General features: G+C 44.0%; 1 protein-coding gene across 1 annotated transcript; it reads right to left on the bottom strand.

The window, feature by feature from the left end:
• Positions 1–426: 426 nt before the first annotated feature.
• Positions 427–8,585, bottom strand: LOC128310445 (uncharacterized). The gene is made up of 5 exons (XM_053047088.1): positions 6,536–8,585; positions 6,270–6,469; positions 5,631–5,901; positions 5,374–5,502; positions 427–5,302 (listed from the first exon to the last, which is right to left on the bottom strand). The coding sequence occupies exons 1-5, from the start codon at positions 8,499–8,501 to the stop codon at positions 5,199–5,201; spliced, it is 2,670 nt and encodes an 889-aa protein (XP_052903048.1). The 5' UTR covers positions 8,502–8,585; the 3' UTR covers positions 427–5,198.
• Between the last annotated feature and the right edge of the window lie 7,090 nt (positions 8,586–15,675).

The raw sequence follows: 15,675 nt of genomic DNA, 5'->3' as shown, positions 1-15,675 counted from the left end.
CTCTGTTATGCATTTCAACTTCATGCACTCTTGTTATTCATTGTCCTTATTTTCTCCTCATTTTTTTTTTTTGTTAGCATTCCCTACCAACATGAAGATTTAGCTTGAAAAACCGGGTTCACGAGTGTTTAAAACACCTCCCATTACTGTTGAGTTTAAGATTGGTTTCTTGTAGAATGAGTACGCTCCGGTTGTGTGTTTTTGTTTTTTTTTTGTAATTTCGGCTTCACAAGGGACGTTTTTTTCCAAACGTTTTGCTTCACACGCGTGTATATGGCAATCTCATAGTATCAATCACATGTATGTATTACTACACTCTAATGTGCTGCCTTCGGCATCTCACACAAACTTCCTACACAACCGGATCGACCGGATGATGGTGAAAGGCTTCGTTGAACGGATTGATGTGGCATAAAGTTTCGCTTGCAACGCGCCTGTTTCTGTATGCCGAACCGAATAGAACCATTTTGTGTGAGTGTTACATGGTATTTGTTTACTTCATTGTGCTGAGGTAGTAGAATCGACCAGAGTCGTCCACCTGATCGATGTGTCCGTATGTGTGTGCTTGCAAGCATGTAAAGTTCTGGGTGAGAAACGCACCATGCGCATTTTACATCTACATAGTTCACTCGCACGGGATACGCAATCTAACATTGCGTTATCCCTCTTCGCGCTACTCCAACTTTTACTCTTTTTTTTGCAACAAACTGCAACCAGGTACCTTTAAAAACTCGCTCTCTACACTCCAGCTCTGCCGCCGTGGATGTGGGGTATTATTTTTATAGTAATTTGTCTTCCCTATTCCGTTGACACACTGTTTCGTGAAGATAGTTTGTACAATTCGTTTCAATCCACACACCTAGCATTCCTATAGTGGTTGTAAATGGGTTTTTTTTGTATTGTTTCGTCCGGTTGCTTGTGGAACTATACATACTACTATAGATACGCTTGAATATACCGTTTAATAGCATAGTATAGCTGATAATGCACTGTAAAATAAATCTCGGTTCCCGTATCTCCCGACCAGACTTTGCCTTCATTACGCTGGGTGGTTGTAGATAAATCATAAAGCCACAAGGACAGATCATCACCCAGAGCTAGATCTCGGGGACCGGTACGATAAACGATGAAGAAAACTTGTTTTTTCCATGTGAGTGTTGTCTCATTCACAATAAAAGTAGGTACGATCGATGTCCGCGCACGGTACCTTTGCTTAGATTATTAGACGTAGGGATAGGAACATTTGATTTTTGTATCTCACCAACTCCATCTCCATTCTTTTTTTTTGCTTCATCTTTTTTTTTTCAAACACCTAATCGTAATTTAAGCATAAAAAAGTTTAAGTAAAAAACAACACAAATCGTATGATAGCAATAGTTTTACAAGCTTATGACAAGAGGGGAAAACTTCAAGAATCGAAAGATGTAATAGATTATGCAGAAATGTGTGTGATTTTTTTGTTTGCTGTTTTTTTTTTTTTTGTTTAATTTTGTCTCATATTTGTTGTATCAGCGTAACAAACTGGTCGAGCATTCCTTAAACATAATTTTATAATCCGATATAATCAGCCAACTGTTTACTTGGTGCAAGCTGATTAAAATTATCCCGTTCTATCAATAGAAGCAAAAAATCAATTTAATCCCATACAGTTTTAACACTCGCTTCATGATCTTAATGTAATGAAAATATATTTTTAAAACCCGGAACCCCTACTGGTATGATGTAACTTTTTTTTCTGCTCTTCTGTAAATCATTGTTTCAGGAGGACAAATCGAGGTAAGTAATCGAATCGAAATCAAATCGAACTATTTTTGCGGTAAGCTGTGGTAAACTGCTTTGTTTTTGTGAACGAAACCAACCCTGAGTGTACATACTACTGACTGTACTGTTCTACGTCCTAGTCCATTCTTTCCTTTACCAATAATCCAAACTATTAACTGGAATAGTTGTAACAGATTCGATTAAAACCGCAACACACCTGACTGGGAATGAACGTGGTACTGGTCAGAACTAACAAAATTCAAATCATAATAAACATACGCAACAAAACAAAAAGGGATGAAAATAAAAGAAAAAACCCAAACAAAACGTACCGTACCGAAATAGAGGATGACACTAACACTCACTAACACTCATAATATTAAAGAAAATCACAGATTGTTTGCAGTTTTGTGTAGTTCGCGCTGCTTATTGTTTTGCGAGACGGGTACCCCCACTCGACCACCCAACGACCCACGGCAGCACAGTTCCGCATCTAATGTGCATTCCGTACTCATGCTTCATGTGCATTCGAACAAATCCAACATCAACAAGGAAAGATCATTTACCACAAAACACAACGTTACCAAACAACATGCTACGGCCTTTTGCTGGAATTTCAAATAAATGCAGTATGGCAGCTTGCTATAGTAGTTTGGTGTAGACACAAGACAATTTAGCAGGAAACGAAAAATTATTATCACAATTCATCTTTGACAACCTCAACCAATCGGACAGTCGATCGGACTCGACTTTCCGGGTATTCGAAAGACTCATCAGAATGGCATTATGGTAGGTAACAAGGATAAACCAAAACTGTTTGTTTGATGTTGTTAAAATGTAACAAAACCAACCCGCAGAAAATACACAAGATCAACAGCATTCTTGAGTGCCAAGGCGTGCCCGTGTTCTCCTTTCGATATCCCTAGCACCCAGGGCGGTCGCTCCATACAGGCGGGTATGAATGTTTCCCAGGGTGCTAGTACCTAAGTTAACCAGAACAGTATTCAACAGTACTGACGCTGCTAAAGGTACACAACTCTAAGCTCTCTCTCTCTCTCTCTCTCTCTCTCTCTCTCTCTCTCTCTCTCTCTCTCTCTCTCTCTCTCTCTCTCTAGCTCTCTTTCTCTCTCTCTCTTCTCTCTGTTTTTATCTTTATATATCGCTTACTCTCTATCCTTTCTATGTTTGAAGCCTCGCTTTTGTTGTCCCACTGCAAAAAAAACGTCACGCAACCGGGAACTGGAGTATTTGGAAAGTTGTAAATGATCATTCACTGTATTTTTCAAGCATTTCGAACATTTCGAACAATGTACACATTCCTGAATGCAGTTTCTTGCTCGTAACAAACCACCTTCTGCCCTTTTAAATCTCACAACCCAAACACTGCTAAAAAGAGTTTTGTTTTTTTGTTTTCAAAAAAGATTCGCTTAAACAACTACTTTTAATGACAAGGACAAAGATGGAAAAAAAGTAACGATGCGAAATTCGGACATCGCAATGCACTCGCAATCAACACACGAACTCGCGAAGAGATGAACATTTCTGAGTAGTAGTAGTAGCAGTAGTAGTAATAGTAGTAGTGGTGGTAGTAATAATAGTATATCGAATATGATAAAATTGGGGTAGAAAAATAATTAGTTAGCACTAAGCACTTACAGAACTAAGGGTTGTTTCTTCCTCACCCTACACTTACTCAACTCACACTCGCACATGCACACACAGCTTTCGTTCCCTTTCGAACAATTACAACTGCCTTATCACTACCGTCTATTCTCCTTCGCCTTTGCGCTCACTTAACCGATCCTACAAGGATTCATTCGTACACAATCATTGAGAAAATGTAAAAAGTTTATATATATATGTATACATATATTATGTTTTGTGTGTATGTGTGTGTGTGTTTTTTTTTGTTACGCCAGGGTAATTAGGTACATACGTTATCATAATCAATGGTTATCGATTCATGCTTTCAAGGTATTTCATTCTTCAGGAGTAAATGTATTAGAGTGTATAGTTTTGTTTGTTTGTTTTTTTTTCTCCTTGTGTGTGAGTGTTTGCTTGCAACACACAAGGGCGGGGACACGATTCTCTTCTCATTTTGCGTAATTAAAAAAGCTTATCTCTTACCCAACCTAGTGTATGCTACATTTTGGAGAATGCTTGGCAGACAAAAGAAAACAACGAATTATAAAAAAAAACTCATAACAGTCTCTAACTGTCCCTCCTCTCCACCATCGTTTCATACGTACATTTTGTTCCTGAGCTTCATTTCATTCTTTACTTGGTTGGGTTTTGGGGTTTTGTTTTTCTTGCGTTTCTTTTCTGTTTGTCATTCACATTTGGTCGCTGGATGGATGGTTGTGGCACAAAAGTATGATTAGCGTATGGTCGCGTTTGACGCGCCACTTGTTTCAGTCCGTATGGTTTTTGTTTTTGTTAATGATAGTTGGTTATACCGGTTACCAATCGTTTTCCTCTTTACGCATGGGTTTTTCTTTTTTCTTTTATTTTTTTGTTTTGTGAAGCTGATTCGATCAGAGTTTGCGAATAAAAAGTGAAGTTTTGGTGCTCGTGTGTCGTTGTAAATAGTTAAAAATTGATAACAAAACAGAATTTATCGAATCGATCCACTACACCTTAGTAGTTGGTGCATAAGGTGCTGATCTAGCGGTGCGTTGGCTGAAACATAAACTTTCAAACCATTTTACAAGAAATGATTTCTTATTGTTAAACAAGCAAAGCTATTGCCCATTTTCTTCACGCAATAGACCAAGATCAGCACCCTAGATCAGCGCCAAACATGTTTCTTTAACAATCAAAAGAATAAACTCAACATATCTAACTGCTTCCGAAAGTTAACGAATTGTGTTTAAACGTAAAAGGAAAAAAAATCGCAACGCATTACTCATTAACGGTTTCTTACAATAATATGTACGTATTGGTATATATGTAAAGAAACATATGTGCTTACGCGCTACAAGTTGCTCTCAAATATCATATAATGACCAAATCATATGCTGTGTATTATTTGCTCCCACTATGTCATATTCTTCCATATTCTCACTTTGCAAAAGTTCGTCCCTTACGTGGTACTAATTCTTCGCTCACTGCCCTGCTACTCGGCGTGATTGCAACTTGCACAATCTCTGTATCGCTGTGACAAATATCACCTGTTCCTCGACGCACTATGTGCATCGTTCTGCAGCTTTATGCAGCATTACTCAAGGCTTCAGAGCCCGGAGCCGTGTTTTTAAAAGGTATGTAGTTTTAAACAAAACGAAGGTAATTGGTTGCTTTCTTTTTATCTTACAGTCTCATTGATTCATCATCGGCACGGTGTACCACCGCACTGCCACCGGTCGACAACTTTTCGTTCACGCCGTTTTTTGTTGCACTTTCGATATCAAACAACTTCACGGAACACCACGTCTGCCGGTCTAGAAATGTTCCAACACCGTGTCTATGCTGATGTTGTTGCCCGCTCGCACGTTCTCGAGCATTTTGTTGACGAACTCAGTCGAATTGCCAGCAATTTTTATCTCTAAAAACACAAAATGAACGATGATCATTGATAGCACTTACTGTGGGAGCCGGGACTCGGTTTATACTTACTGGATGACGTTTGCACCAGTGTGTCCAGTTGCTGTTTGTACTCTTCTGAATTCTCGCCCGTCGCTACCGCATTGCTGCACTTGGACACTAGAATCTGTTTCAGGTGGAATATTCCATTCATGAGACGCTCTAAAGAACAAACAGAAAAGGGAAAAAGCACACACAAAGTGTTCACACCCATTAACATCCATCCGAACTCAAACAAAGCCAAATGGCACCGCCGTGTTGCAAAGCAGCCAACAACGGATTATACGCACTGTGTTCCGTCTCCAGCCCGTACAGCTTGATCTTGTTCGCCTCGTGCTGGGCCTTCTTCTTCAACCGGCAGGCCCGCGATGCCAGCTTGTTCTTCTCCTTCCGCGTCTTTGGCCGCGCATTGAACGGTAGCTCACTGACCGGCTTCATATCGTTGATGACACGGCCGAGCTTATCCAGCTCCTTGCCAATGTTGTGCAGCTTGCGGGGGTTCGGTGTCAGATCGTTGCCGTCGCCCTTACGCGCCTTGCCGCTGTGCTGTAAACGAAGATTCTTGAAAAACATTAACCAAAAAACCGATCGACCCGATCCCCGATGTGTGTACCGATGTGTGCGCATAATCGCCACCAATGCCGTGGGGAATTTGAGTGTAAGAAAGCGTTTCGTGTTTGGTAGGGAAAGAAAAAGAGAAGAAGAAAAGAGAATCCAAACAGGTTAGTTCACTTTTGTATTGTTTTTGAGCATTTTGAGTTTTTTTGCGGTTGTTTATCGTTCAGTTTAGACAATTTAACTCAACAAGGCGCACACAGCTAACTTGCAATGCAAACCACACACTAGAATGCAACGATTGCAGCGGCACGCTCGGGCAAATATAGAAGCAATTGGGGCAGGGGGTGCGCAATCGCTAGCTTTCCACTCACCTTGATGCCACGCACGGAGCAGTGCGGACTGAAGACCGGATCGGTGACCGCGTTCAGCACGTGCGGGTCCTCCACCTGCGTCTTGATGACCAACCGTTGCCCTTTCGGGCCCTTCGCCTGCACGTTGTACTGCCAGAAGTAGCGCTTCGCCTTACTGCTGGCACTCGACGACACCTTGCCCGTGTCCTCGCTGTCGGAATCTGGAATGAACGAGAGTCAGTAACGTCAGACCGGTGGATTTTGCACCAAAACGAAAGCGCACACACCTTCACCGCTTGAGTAATCCTCGTAGTGATCACTATCGTCGGAGTACCCTTCGTCGTGTGAGAAATCAGGTGCCTCCGGGCTGAGGATACTGCCAGTGCTGAGCGAAGAGGTTGATCCAGCCTCTGCCAAACTGCCAGTTGACAGCAGATGGGGCCGTGGTTCGCGCCGTTGCCAAATCTGTTCGAATCCGGAAATGTGTGTCGGTGCGGACGAGGAAAGCCGCGACATGGACGTGCCGGACGTGCCGGCATTCGAGCCGACCGATACGGCTGCCGTCGTTCCTGCCTGCAGTTGAGCCTGCAGCAGTCGACGACCGGAGTAACTTCCTCCCCCAGGGCTTAGTGCAGCAGCCGACAGCAGTCCGGACGAGCTACTACCGGCGGGAACCGATTGGCCCAGTACGAGATTACCACCACTGCTCAACCGGTCCGAGGTGTTGCTCATCAGTAGCTGCTGCAGGGTGGAATACTTGAGATTATGCTGTACCTGGCCGACATTACCGCTGTTGCGGCTAAAGTTGAAACCTCGCCGAGAAGCGCGCAATGGCATTGTTTGTTGTTGCTGCTGCTGCTGAATTGCACCATCCAGCCCTGAGTTGCTGCCACCAATGTTCTGGTTCTTGGCGGATTCGTTGTTGTTATTACCCGGAGACGTGGCACCACCACTCTTTATCAACTTCCCAGCACTGATCGTACTGGAGCCCCCATTGTACAATGTGTTGTTGTTGTTGAACGAGCTTTGCAGCTGCTGCTGGAGCAAATTCTTCGCACTCGCGCCGACGGACGACGATTGCGGTACCATCAGATGGCCTCCCTCGGAAATGGACGGGCTGGAACCGTGGCTGCTGGGCGAAAAGGCCAGCGGGGACTGTACCGCACTGCCCGGTTCCTGTTTGGTGTACAGCTCGAACGGTGAGGACGAGATGCGCGTCTGCTCATCGTACAGCAAGCTGCTGTTGCTGTTCGTGTTGGTATAGCCTGCCGCCACCATCGGGTCGTTGGTGAGCAGCTGCATACCACCGGTAGCCGGCCCGAAGCCCGACGAAACGCTGTTGCTACCGACGCTACCAACCGTATTCTCACTCGCCAAGATGGTTAACCCACCGGACGAAAGGCTCTGGTTCGACGAACGACCCAATATCTGCTGCGGCAGACTGGGCGACAGGATGATGGCACTGTCACCGCTCAGATTCGGCGACTGCTGGCTAAGCGGCTGACTGAGCAATGTGATATCGTCGTGAAACAGACCATCGATCGTGTTCAAATCGTTGCACAGCAGCCCATCGTTGAAATCTTCCAACGGATACACCTCGAACTCCTCCATCAGCTGCTGCCCAGTTCCAAGCCCAACACCGCCACCGCCCATCACAATCGAAGTCGTGTCTCCGACCATCACCTGCTGAATGCCTCCATCATCCAGCGGCGTTACCGACGACACCGTGGACGATGGGGAAATTATGTTGTTCCACGTATCCATCATCTGCACATTCATCGGTCCAATGTCGATGCCTTCCGCGGTCAGGATCATATTTTCCCACCCGCTCGGGATGCCAAACATACCGTCCAGCTGTGTCGGAAGACTGCCCGGCTGGAAGCCACCGGTATTATTACCGCCGGCCGTCATCGCTCCCACATCGTGCAGCAGCTGGCCGGAACTGCGGAACTGGTCCATCTCGTTTGCAAAATCTAGATCCGACTGCATCATGCGCTGGTGGCTGGTGTTACGGGACGGTATTGGCATCGAGGCCGTTGTCAACATCGGGTTACTGCTCAGTGCATCCATCATGAACGTTGTCTGCTGGAAATGGTGGTTGTTGCCGCCGGCGTTCGTTCCGCCGTCCGCGGTAGTAAACGTGTGTACCGTGGGTTCCTGCTTTACGATCGTAAGGCTTCCTGCGTCAACACAGTCGATGCCGGTGTAGTTAAGGCCGCCTCCACTCTGCAAGCCGCCGAAGCTACTCATCATCCAGCTCCTGCGCAAACCAACCCAACAACGCTCGGTTTGTTGGATGTTGCCCGAAGGCTGCGTCTCACTTTGCTGATCGACTGTTGCTCTCTATCTGAAACAAAACGGAACAGAAAACGGGCAATTGTTAAAATCATGATAGTCTTCAAGCGTACTTAATTAATTATTAAGGTACTACCCCATACACGGTAAGGCTTCGAGATCAAGCAACAAAGCTTTTGGAATTTTTAAAAATTGGATAGAAATGGCGACGAATTGATGGTTGACTATTTCTCATTTTCTTGCTCTCGCTCTTGGACACAGCATTCTCCATGGATACATTCTAATCTTCTATTCTTCTATTCTTCTACTCTACAGCTACGTCTATATATTCCACCTGAACTAGATAAGAATTCACAAATGGTTCCATTTTTACTATTTATTCTGGTTCCAGTCTTTCATAGCACAGAACCAACCGCACCTAACAACAATTTCAGATCCTGGTTCGAGAAAGTTCCCAAATCAAAAATGAAAAACAAATAAGATCTCCGGGTCAGGAGAATCACAAAGAGAAACGTATTATTTACACACAAGCTTCCATTCCTATTCCTTGGAAAATTTTCCCTTTTTCTTCGGAATGCACCGTTCGTGTGTGGACCGCACAGTTCACAGATCACACATATGCTAAACAAGACAGATCACTTCCACTTTCGATAGCTCTAAAAATACAAATCCGAAAACCGAAAGCTTAACACGCGTCAGCTGACATAACCGCGTGTTCGACCGGATCGTGTATCGACAAGGTAGCAGCTAGTCGCCAGCCGAACAGAGGAGTGCGATATTTCTGTACTTCCGCATATAGAGTTTTTCTCCGGCGTTACCTACTTTGATGCTGAGCTAATAATGGCCCAATACCCAAAGCATAGCAATAACAGTCTCATTCTCTGCAGCGGCCTACTAGGAGGATCGTGAAACGAAGCAAACAAACAACCTGCGCTGAAAGTTTATTTTTCAGTCAATTTGTTTTGTTTTTTACTTTGCTCGAGCAAAACTTTGCAACATCATTTCGCTGGCTAGTATCGGCTTCCTTCCCCGGGCGCGGAAAAATGCCCCGCTTCTGACGACATTTGCAGGAAAGAAAATTCAAAACAAATGCCCTCCTCCCTAAACGTGTGTGTCCCACTTACGGAATCCTAAAAATAATCTTCACGCTCGCCAATCATGTCCGTGTGGTCACGGATATCATCACAGACACGGTGTGCGCGGTTGTGTTTTGGTTAGTTTTCGATGACCATTATTTTCCCCCCCGGGGTTTCCACCCGTTCTTCACAAAGCTTGCGCCTTCGCGAGATGTAAACACATAGATTTTCTTCACTCATGTTCTTCACTCATAGCCGATCGCCGCCGTCTGGCAATGTGTGAGCCCAGTACCAACATTTTGCCATCTCATTGGCGTCTGTCGCTCGTCGTCGTATGTTTTTGCCTGGTGGTTGTTGCAATTTTAAAGATCACTGCCATTCCACCATTTTCTAAACAGAATGCTCCGCCATCCTCCATTCTCGCCGCTCTGTTGTAGTGGTGTTGAATTACTAAGTAATAAATCGTATGTTATTTTTGCCACCATTACTACTATTTCCTGCTTGTGGTTGATCATTAGAATAGTGAAGGTTTGCTTTCTTACCAACACAGAAAAATACTCACTCACCATGGGAGTTTTCATTCCCACTTTAGTCTTCAGCACGTTTCTTCAAACTCGTTTTTAAATCCGATGTGCGTGAAAACTCTCAACAAAGCTTCCAATCATCGGATAAGAATACGCCAGAAATGGTCGATCTGTTAAAGTGTTTTATTCATTGTTGATAATCAATCAGTTTATTTTTGAATTTTCATGTATGTTCAGCTAGTTTTCGTCAAGAAATTTTAAAACCCTTTAATCAAATAGTCGAAATTATTAGAATACCTCATCAGAACAACTAAAATGAAGTGTTAAAATTAGATTTTTTGGCACAATAAAATAGCCAATAACAGATGAGAGAGGTATACAAGTGAGAAAGCGTAATTGGTTAGAATAATTCTTTCGTTGCTTCGTCCGAAACAATTTCCGTTCCGTTTGGCTTCGTAACACATGATTCTGTTCCATCCATCTGTTTCAATGCTCCATCCAAGGCATCATGGCCGGTTAAGTTCAAGGTTTTTCCCCAAACCCCCAACGTGGGCAACGCGGTGGAGTTGGTCAGAGAAAGGGAGAGAAGTGCGCACGTGTAGCCACGCGTTACAGTGACTTGTGTGAGTGTGCTTGATTGCTTGAGGCTACCACGAATCGTACTGATGAATGTTGGTGAACTTGGAGGGCCTTCGTTTTCGATTTCAATCCGCACTGGAAAGGTTTGGCCTTTTTCCAGCCGTCACCCCACTCGATTAGCGTCATTTGTTTTGGTTTCTATGCCTTTTTTTTTGGTCGATCAAACGCGCTTGGACGATCGTTACATTTGCAACCGGAAGAGAGAACTTGTTTTCGTTTCAACATTCGGGTGCTGCACGAAGAAACGAAGAAAATGAATTTGTTTCAACAAATATACGTAAGCATCAAACAAGCAAAATGAGATACTTTAAAAAGGAAATAATTTTCCACAGTTTTATTACAGTATCACCACATACATTATAGAGAGGATCAGATATCTTTCAAAGTTTCGCAGCCAAATGAATCTCGAGTTCAACACATCTTCGTACATGCCGTCCATTTTGCTTCCCTCGCAACTGGTTCCCATTTACGTCAACATTGTAATGATCGTTCTCTATAAATATGAAACTCATCACTGATTGCGAACACATTCGCGGACACCACAGCGGCAGACTTTCGGGTTACGTCTGGTATCAAAATAAAAACGTTCAGTCTGAAGTGGGTCAAACGGAGGAACAATAAAAAAAAAACCCGCGTAAGGGGCTTGTTTTTGATTGTACGAGATTAGTTAAGCGTAATCTGCGAGCGAAAACAATTCCCGCGATAACACACACAGCCACGGGTGCATATCACTCTCAATTTCCGCTATTGTATTGTTTTTAGTCCCCTTTTTTTTTTGTTTATGGGAGAGACAAATGTTTTCCTTCGATGAAAAATGTGATTCGTTAAGCTTTTTGTAAGAGTCTACGTCTTACTTTAAACAATAAAGATAAGGGATGAAGGAGCATATTTTCTGTTAAAGCGATCACTAGAAGGAAGTTCATTTGGACTTCACGCCACCAAATCATCAATCGGTGAAGCTGTGTTAGTGATCTCTTCTGCACAAGTAATCCCTCCCCAAATGAGCCATACACTCGTGACGGCCGATGAGTTGAGTTGGTTGTTGACATTGCGCGATGGATGGTGCAACACCTTCGCGCAAAGGCATGGCCAAACGCGTTCATTGTGGAATGGAGGATTTCAAGCTGTTACTTTACTCCGTACTTTTATTGCATGCGCCATTATTATATACTGCACAATCTTATCATCCCTAATCTGTTACGATACGATCGAGTGTGGGCGTATAGGGTGAACACACAAAAAGCTTCCGCCACATTTCGGAAGCACATGAAATCGTGAACAAACACGTTGGCTTATCAAAACGCGTGTTGTTTTAAAAACCCATTTTTCGTGCGGTTATCGACAGGCGAAAGTGTGCGATTGAACGCACTCGCACCCCAAATTTGTCGACATGTTCTAGAATGCTCCCAAGTAAAGGTCGTTCATGAACGATCAGTCACCCCCGCTTTGAGGGGGTTGGTTTCGAAAAAAAGCGTAGCTTTGGACATTCGCAGCTTTCCCAACCGAACGAGGTGCTTCGAAACTGCGAGGCTGCTATCAGCTGTGAGCCTGTGACCATGAGCATTCGAATGTCGATCATAAACATTCGAAACATCGAACAACCAAAAACACACCTCGGGCGCATTATTATTCCGGAAGGTTGTTCGTTCTAAGCAAGAACTTGCGCAAGAACTTGAAACCCCAAAAGAAACCAAAAAGCACCATCCGGAAAGCTACACTGCTGCTGCTGCTGCTGCTGGCACAGGTAGCGAGAGATAAATCGTCCATTTATTTTCGGCATTTTGTCTTGCCTTCTTTATTTCTGGTTTGTACGGTTTCGATATTCTTATGGCGCTATTTTTAGCTTGCGCTGAAATATTTATGACGAACGCGAACACAAAAACCCGCTCGCGATCGACCTCCACATTCCAAACCTTCATCATATCGATGTGAACGGGCAAAGGGTTCAACAATCTGGCTCTAAACGTTCGACACACGTTCCACACGATCGGAACGACGTTGGGAAGACATAAAAGAATCAAAATAAATATTAACAACTCTACAACATCAGCTGAGCGAACACACAACCGAAATGGTTGAGTGTAAGTATCGAGAACAAAACAGAGCTCGCGGTAAAGCTGACACATACAACACCACCGTCACGCGACTCCGACTGCGAGATCTCAACAACCAGGCGCCATATTGTAGTGGTGATTTAACTTAAATTAGAATTGACAAGAAAAGACAACACCACCCCCACACAGTTTGCGCGGAGAAAAGGCCGGGCAATTCTCGCCGAAATTGGTGCCACACCGCAGTGTGATAAAACATGCTCGTCCAAGGGTTCAAGTCGATCAACAGCCAACCAAGTCTTCAAGCGGCAAACACCGCGACCCCGTCTGCCATCGCTCGTCCCTCTGCCATGGTAAAATCAAATCGACCTTGTCAAAGTTTATTAACACACGGCGCGAACAAACCAGCAGCCGCACCAGCAACCAAGCCAGCCCCGTAAAGGTGGTCCACGTCGACCAGCAAACATCACCCCGGCGCGGCTGTGTGTTTGTGCGGATCGCGAAGTTCCGCTTGGTATGCGTACCGGCCAGAGAGACCTACCGCGGCCAAACATAGTACCCCGAAAACAGTGCCCCGCGAATGTGTTGCAGTTTGTTTACGAAATAAAAATACAGCCACAGCAAAGTAGAAAAAAAAACCACCCCAACAAAAAATACCCATCGGCCATCGTTAATCTTGGCAAACACTTTCGGCCGTGTGGCGTGTAGAGCGATCCGAGCTTATCTCTTTCCGTCCCGTCCCACCGACCCTGTGCATCGCATCGTTCATCTCGTTGGAACCAAAACAAAGCACACGGGCTGTCTAGGCTGTTTAACCTGATCATGCGGAATATTTTCACACGCTCATTTGCCGTTTTGCGGCTCAGCTGGGTGCAGTGATGGACGAAGGATGATGATGATGGAAGCAACATAATAATGGCAATTAACAAACACAACAGTTTTTTTTCTCCCAAAAAATAAAACACAGTTCCGCGATCGTTTCACATCTTTATGGAAATATTTTCTCGGTGTTCTTAATACTGTTCCTACATCCAAGATGTGTAAAGCGTTTGGCACTTTTGCCAGATGTTGTAAAAACCAGATGGTAAAGTAAAACTTGGAACATTTTAAAGACACTTCAAGTTAATATCTTGAAGGTTGAAAGCATGCCAAAGCAGATCGGTAATTTCTTTAGAATTTTTGCAACTTTTACTAACTCAAATCCATTTTCTTTATTCTCAATTCGCACAGTAAAAGATGTTTCAATACATCAGAAGAGAGCAAAGATAAAAAAATCCTAGTTTTGTAAAGAATTTCTGCATTCTAGTTCAACTTGTGCAGAGTCCAGAAATGTCTGCAATTTCGCCTGGACAAGATTTGATACTGATCGTGCCGTGTGAAGATCGTTATCACTAACAATAATCCTTCGAGCTTATTATCAAGCCTAATGTAGTAGTTAGACAATCATCTCGACAAACCTACCATGAATTGTTATCTATCACAATTTGTACGACAGTTCTAATTGCTTTCCCATTCATAAATACCATCAGACTAAAACAAAACGCCAACTTACTTCCGGGATCGTTTTTTTTGTGCTCCTTCCTTCAACTCCCCTCACGTATCGTTTCCACACGAAAACACCAAACAATCTAACACTTCTGCAACCGATCGATGTCTCTTAGCTGGAACTGTATGCGAACCCGTTTTTCGCATGTTCACATATCATATGCTGCTTCTGCTCGTGCTCAGGAACAATTCTCGCTTGTGTTCCGATCACGAGACGCGTACGCGTTAGCCGGCTCTATAGCAACGGTATGAGGAAGAAAAAACACCCCTAACGACGATGCCGACCGCTAAATAACTACGTTCACTTTTTGGAACGATCTCACACGCACACGCACACGCACAATGCTGCCAAAAAAACTCACACACACACACACACACACAGGAACTGAACGGCCGTGAAATGGTTGATAAGATAAAACGGCCGAAAACCGGCGCCTGTCGTTTGTGTGGTCCGGCACTTGATCACTTTTCGATGCTTACGGTCACAGTTATAGCAAAAGAGATTTCATCCAAATTTGCCGCTTTTGTATTATGCTTTTGTTGGATGCTACGTTCCAAGCGAATTGCTTCAAAAAGTTTGTAGTTCTATAAACCTGTTACTGAAGTAAACGAAAATACAAAAATATGCTTTAAATTTCAATACAACGATACAATGCTGTTCTTTAAACGCTTCGACGAATCAAAACGAGACATTGTTAAGGGAGAAGACCTCACAAATATATCCCCATCTTAAAAGCCCATGCAAGCTGCCATCTTGGTTCCGGTAAGAAACAACCCCGCGTGCTACCGAAATTATCGATCACCGAAATGGAGCAAATATTTCGCTACACCTCATCCAACAGCAAGACAGTATCAAATACACGACGAACAACACACCATCATGGAGTGGTGTGTGCGTGCACGATTAAACTACTGAAATGATCCTGAAGTCACAACAAACACCCCTCTCTTTGTGACAGAAAAAAAAAAACGCGTGTGTCGTTCACTTTCGCATCGACTCATCGAACATTCCTTGACGCGCAAACTACCACTCTGTGCACCGAATAATGTGCGCGCATCTGTGTTGGTCTGTCTACGTTGGCAAATTTGCTGGTAGCTTAGCAAATTGTTAGCCGACCGGGCGCAGCTATACGGTGAACATCATCGCACAAGAAGTGGTTACGCGCACGTGTCCGTCCACGTTTTGTATCGGTTCCACTAACGAATAATCAACACGCAACATTACCACACCACCCTTACGGCGACACAACACAACACCAAGAGACCGCCTACCAACACACAGAGCCGCCACGGGCCT

The sequence above is a fragment of the Anopheles moucheti genome, chromosome 2 (assembly GCF_943734755.1).
Source record: "Anopheles moucheti chromosome 2, idAnoMoucSN_F20_07, whole genome shotgun sequence".
Classification (NCBI taxonomy): domain Eukaryota; kingdom Metazoa; phylum Arthropoda; class Insecta; order Diptera; family Culicidae; genus Anopheles; species Anopheles moucheti.
This window is presented reverse-complemented; position numbering and strand designations above follow the sequence as displayed.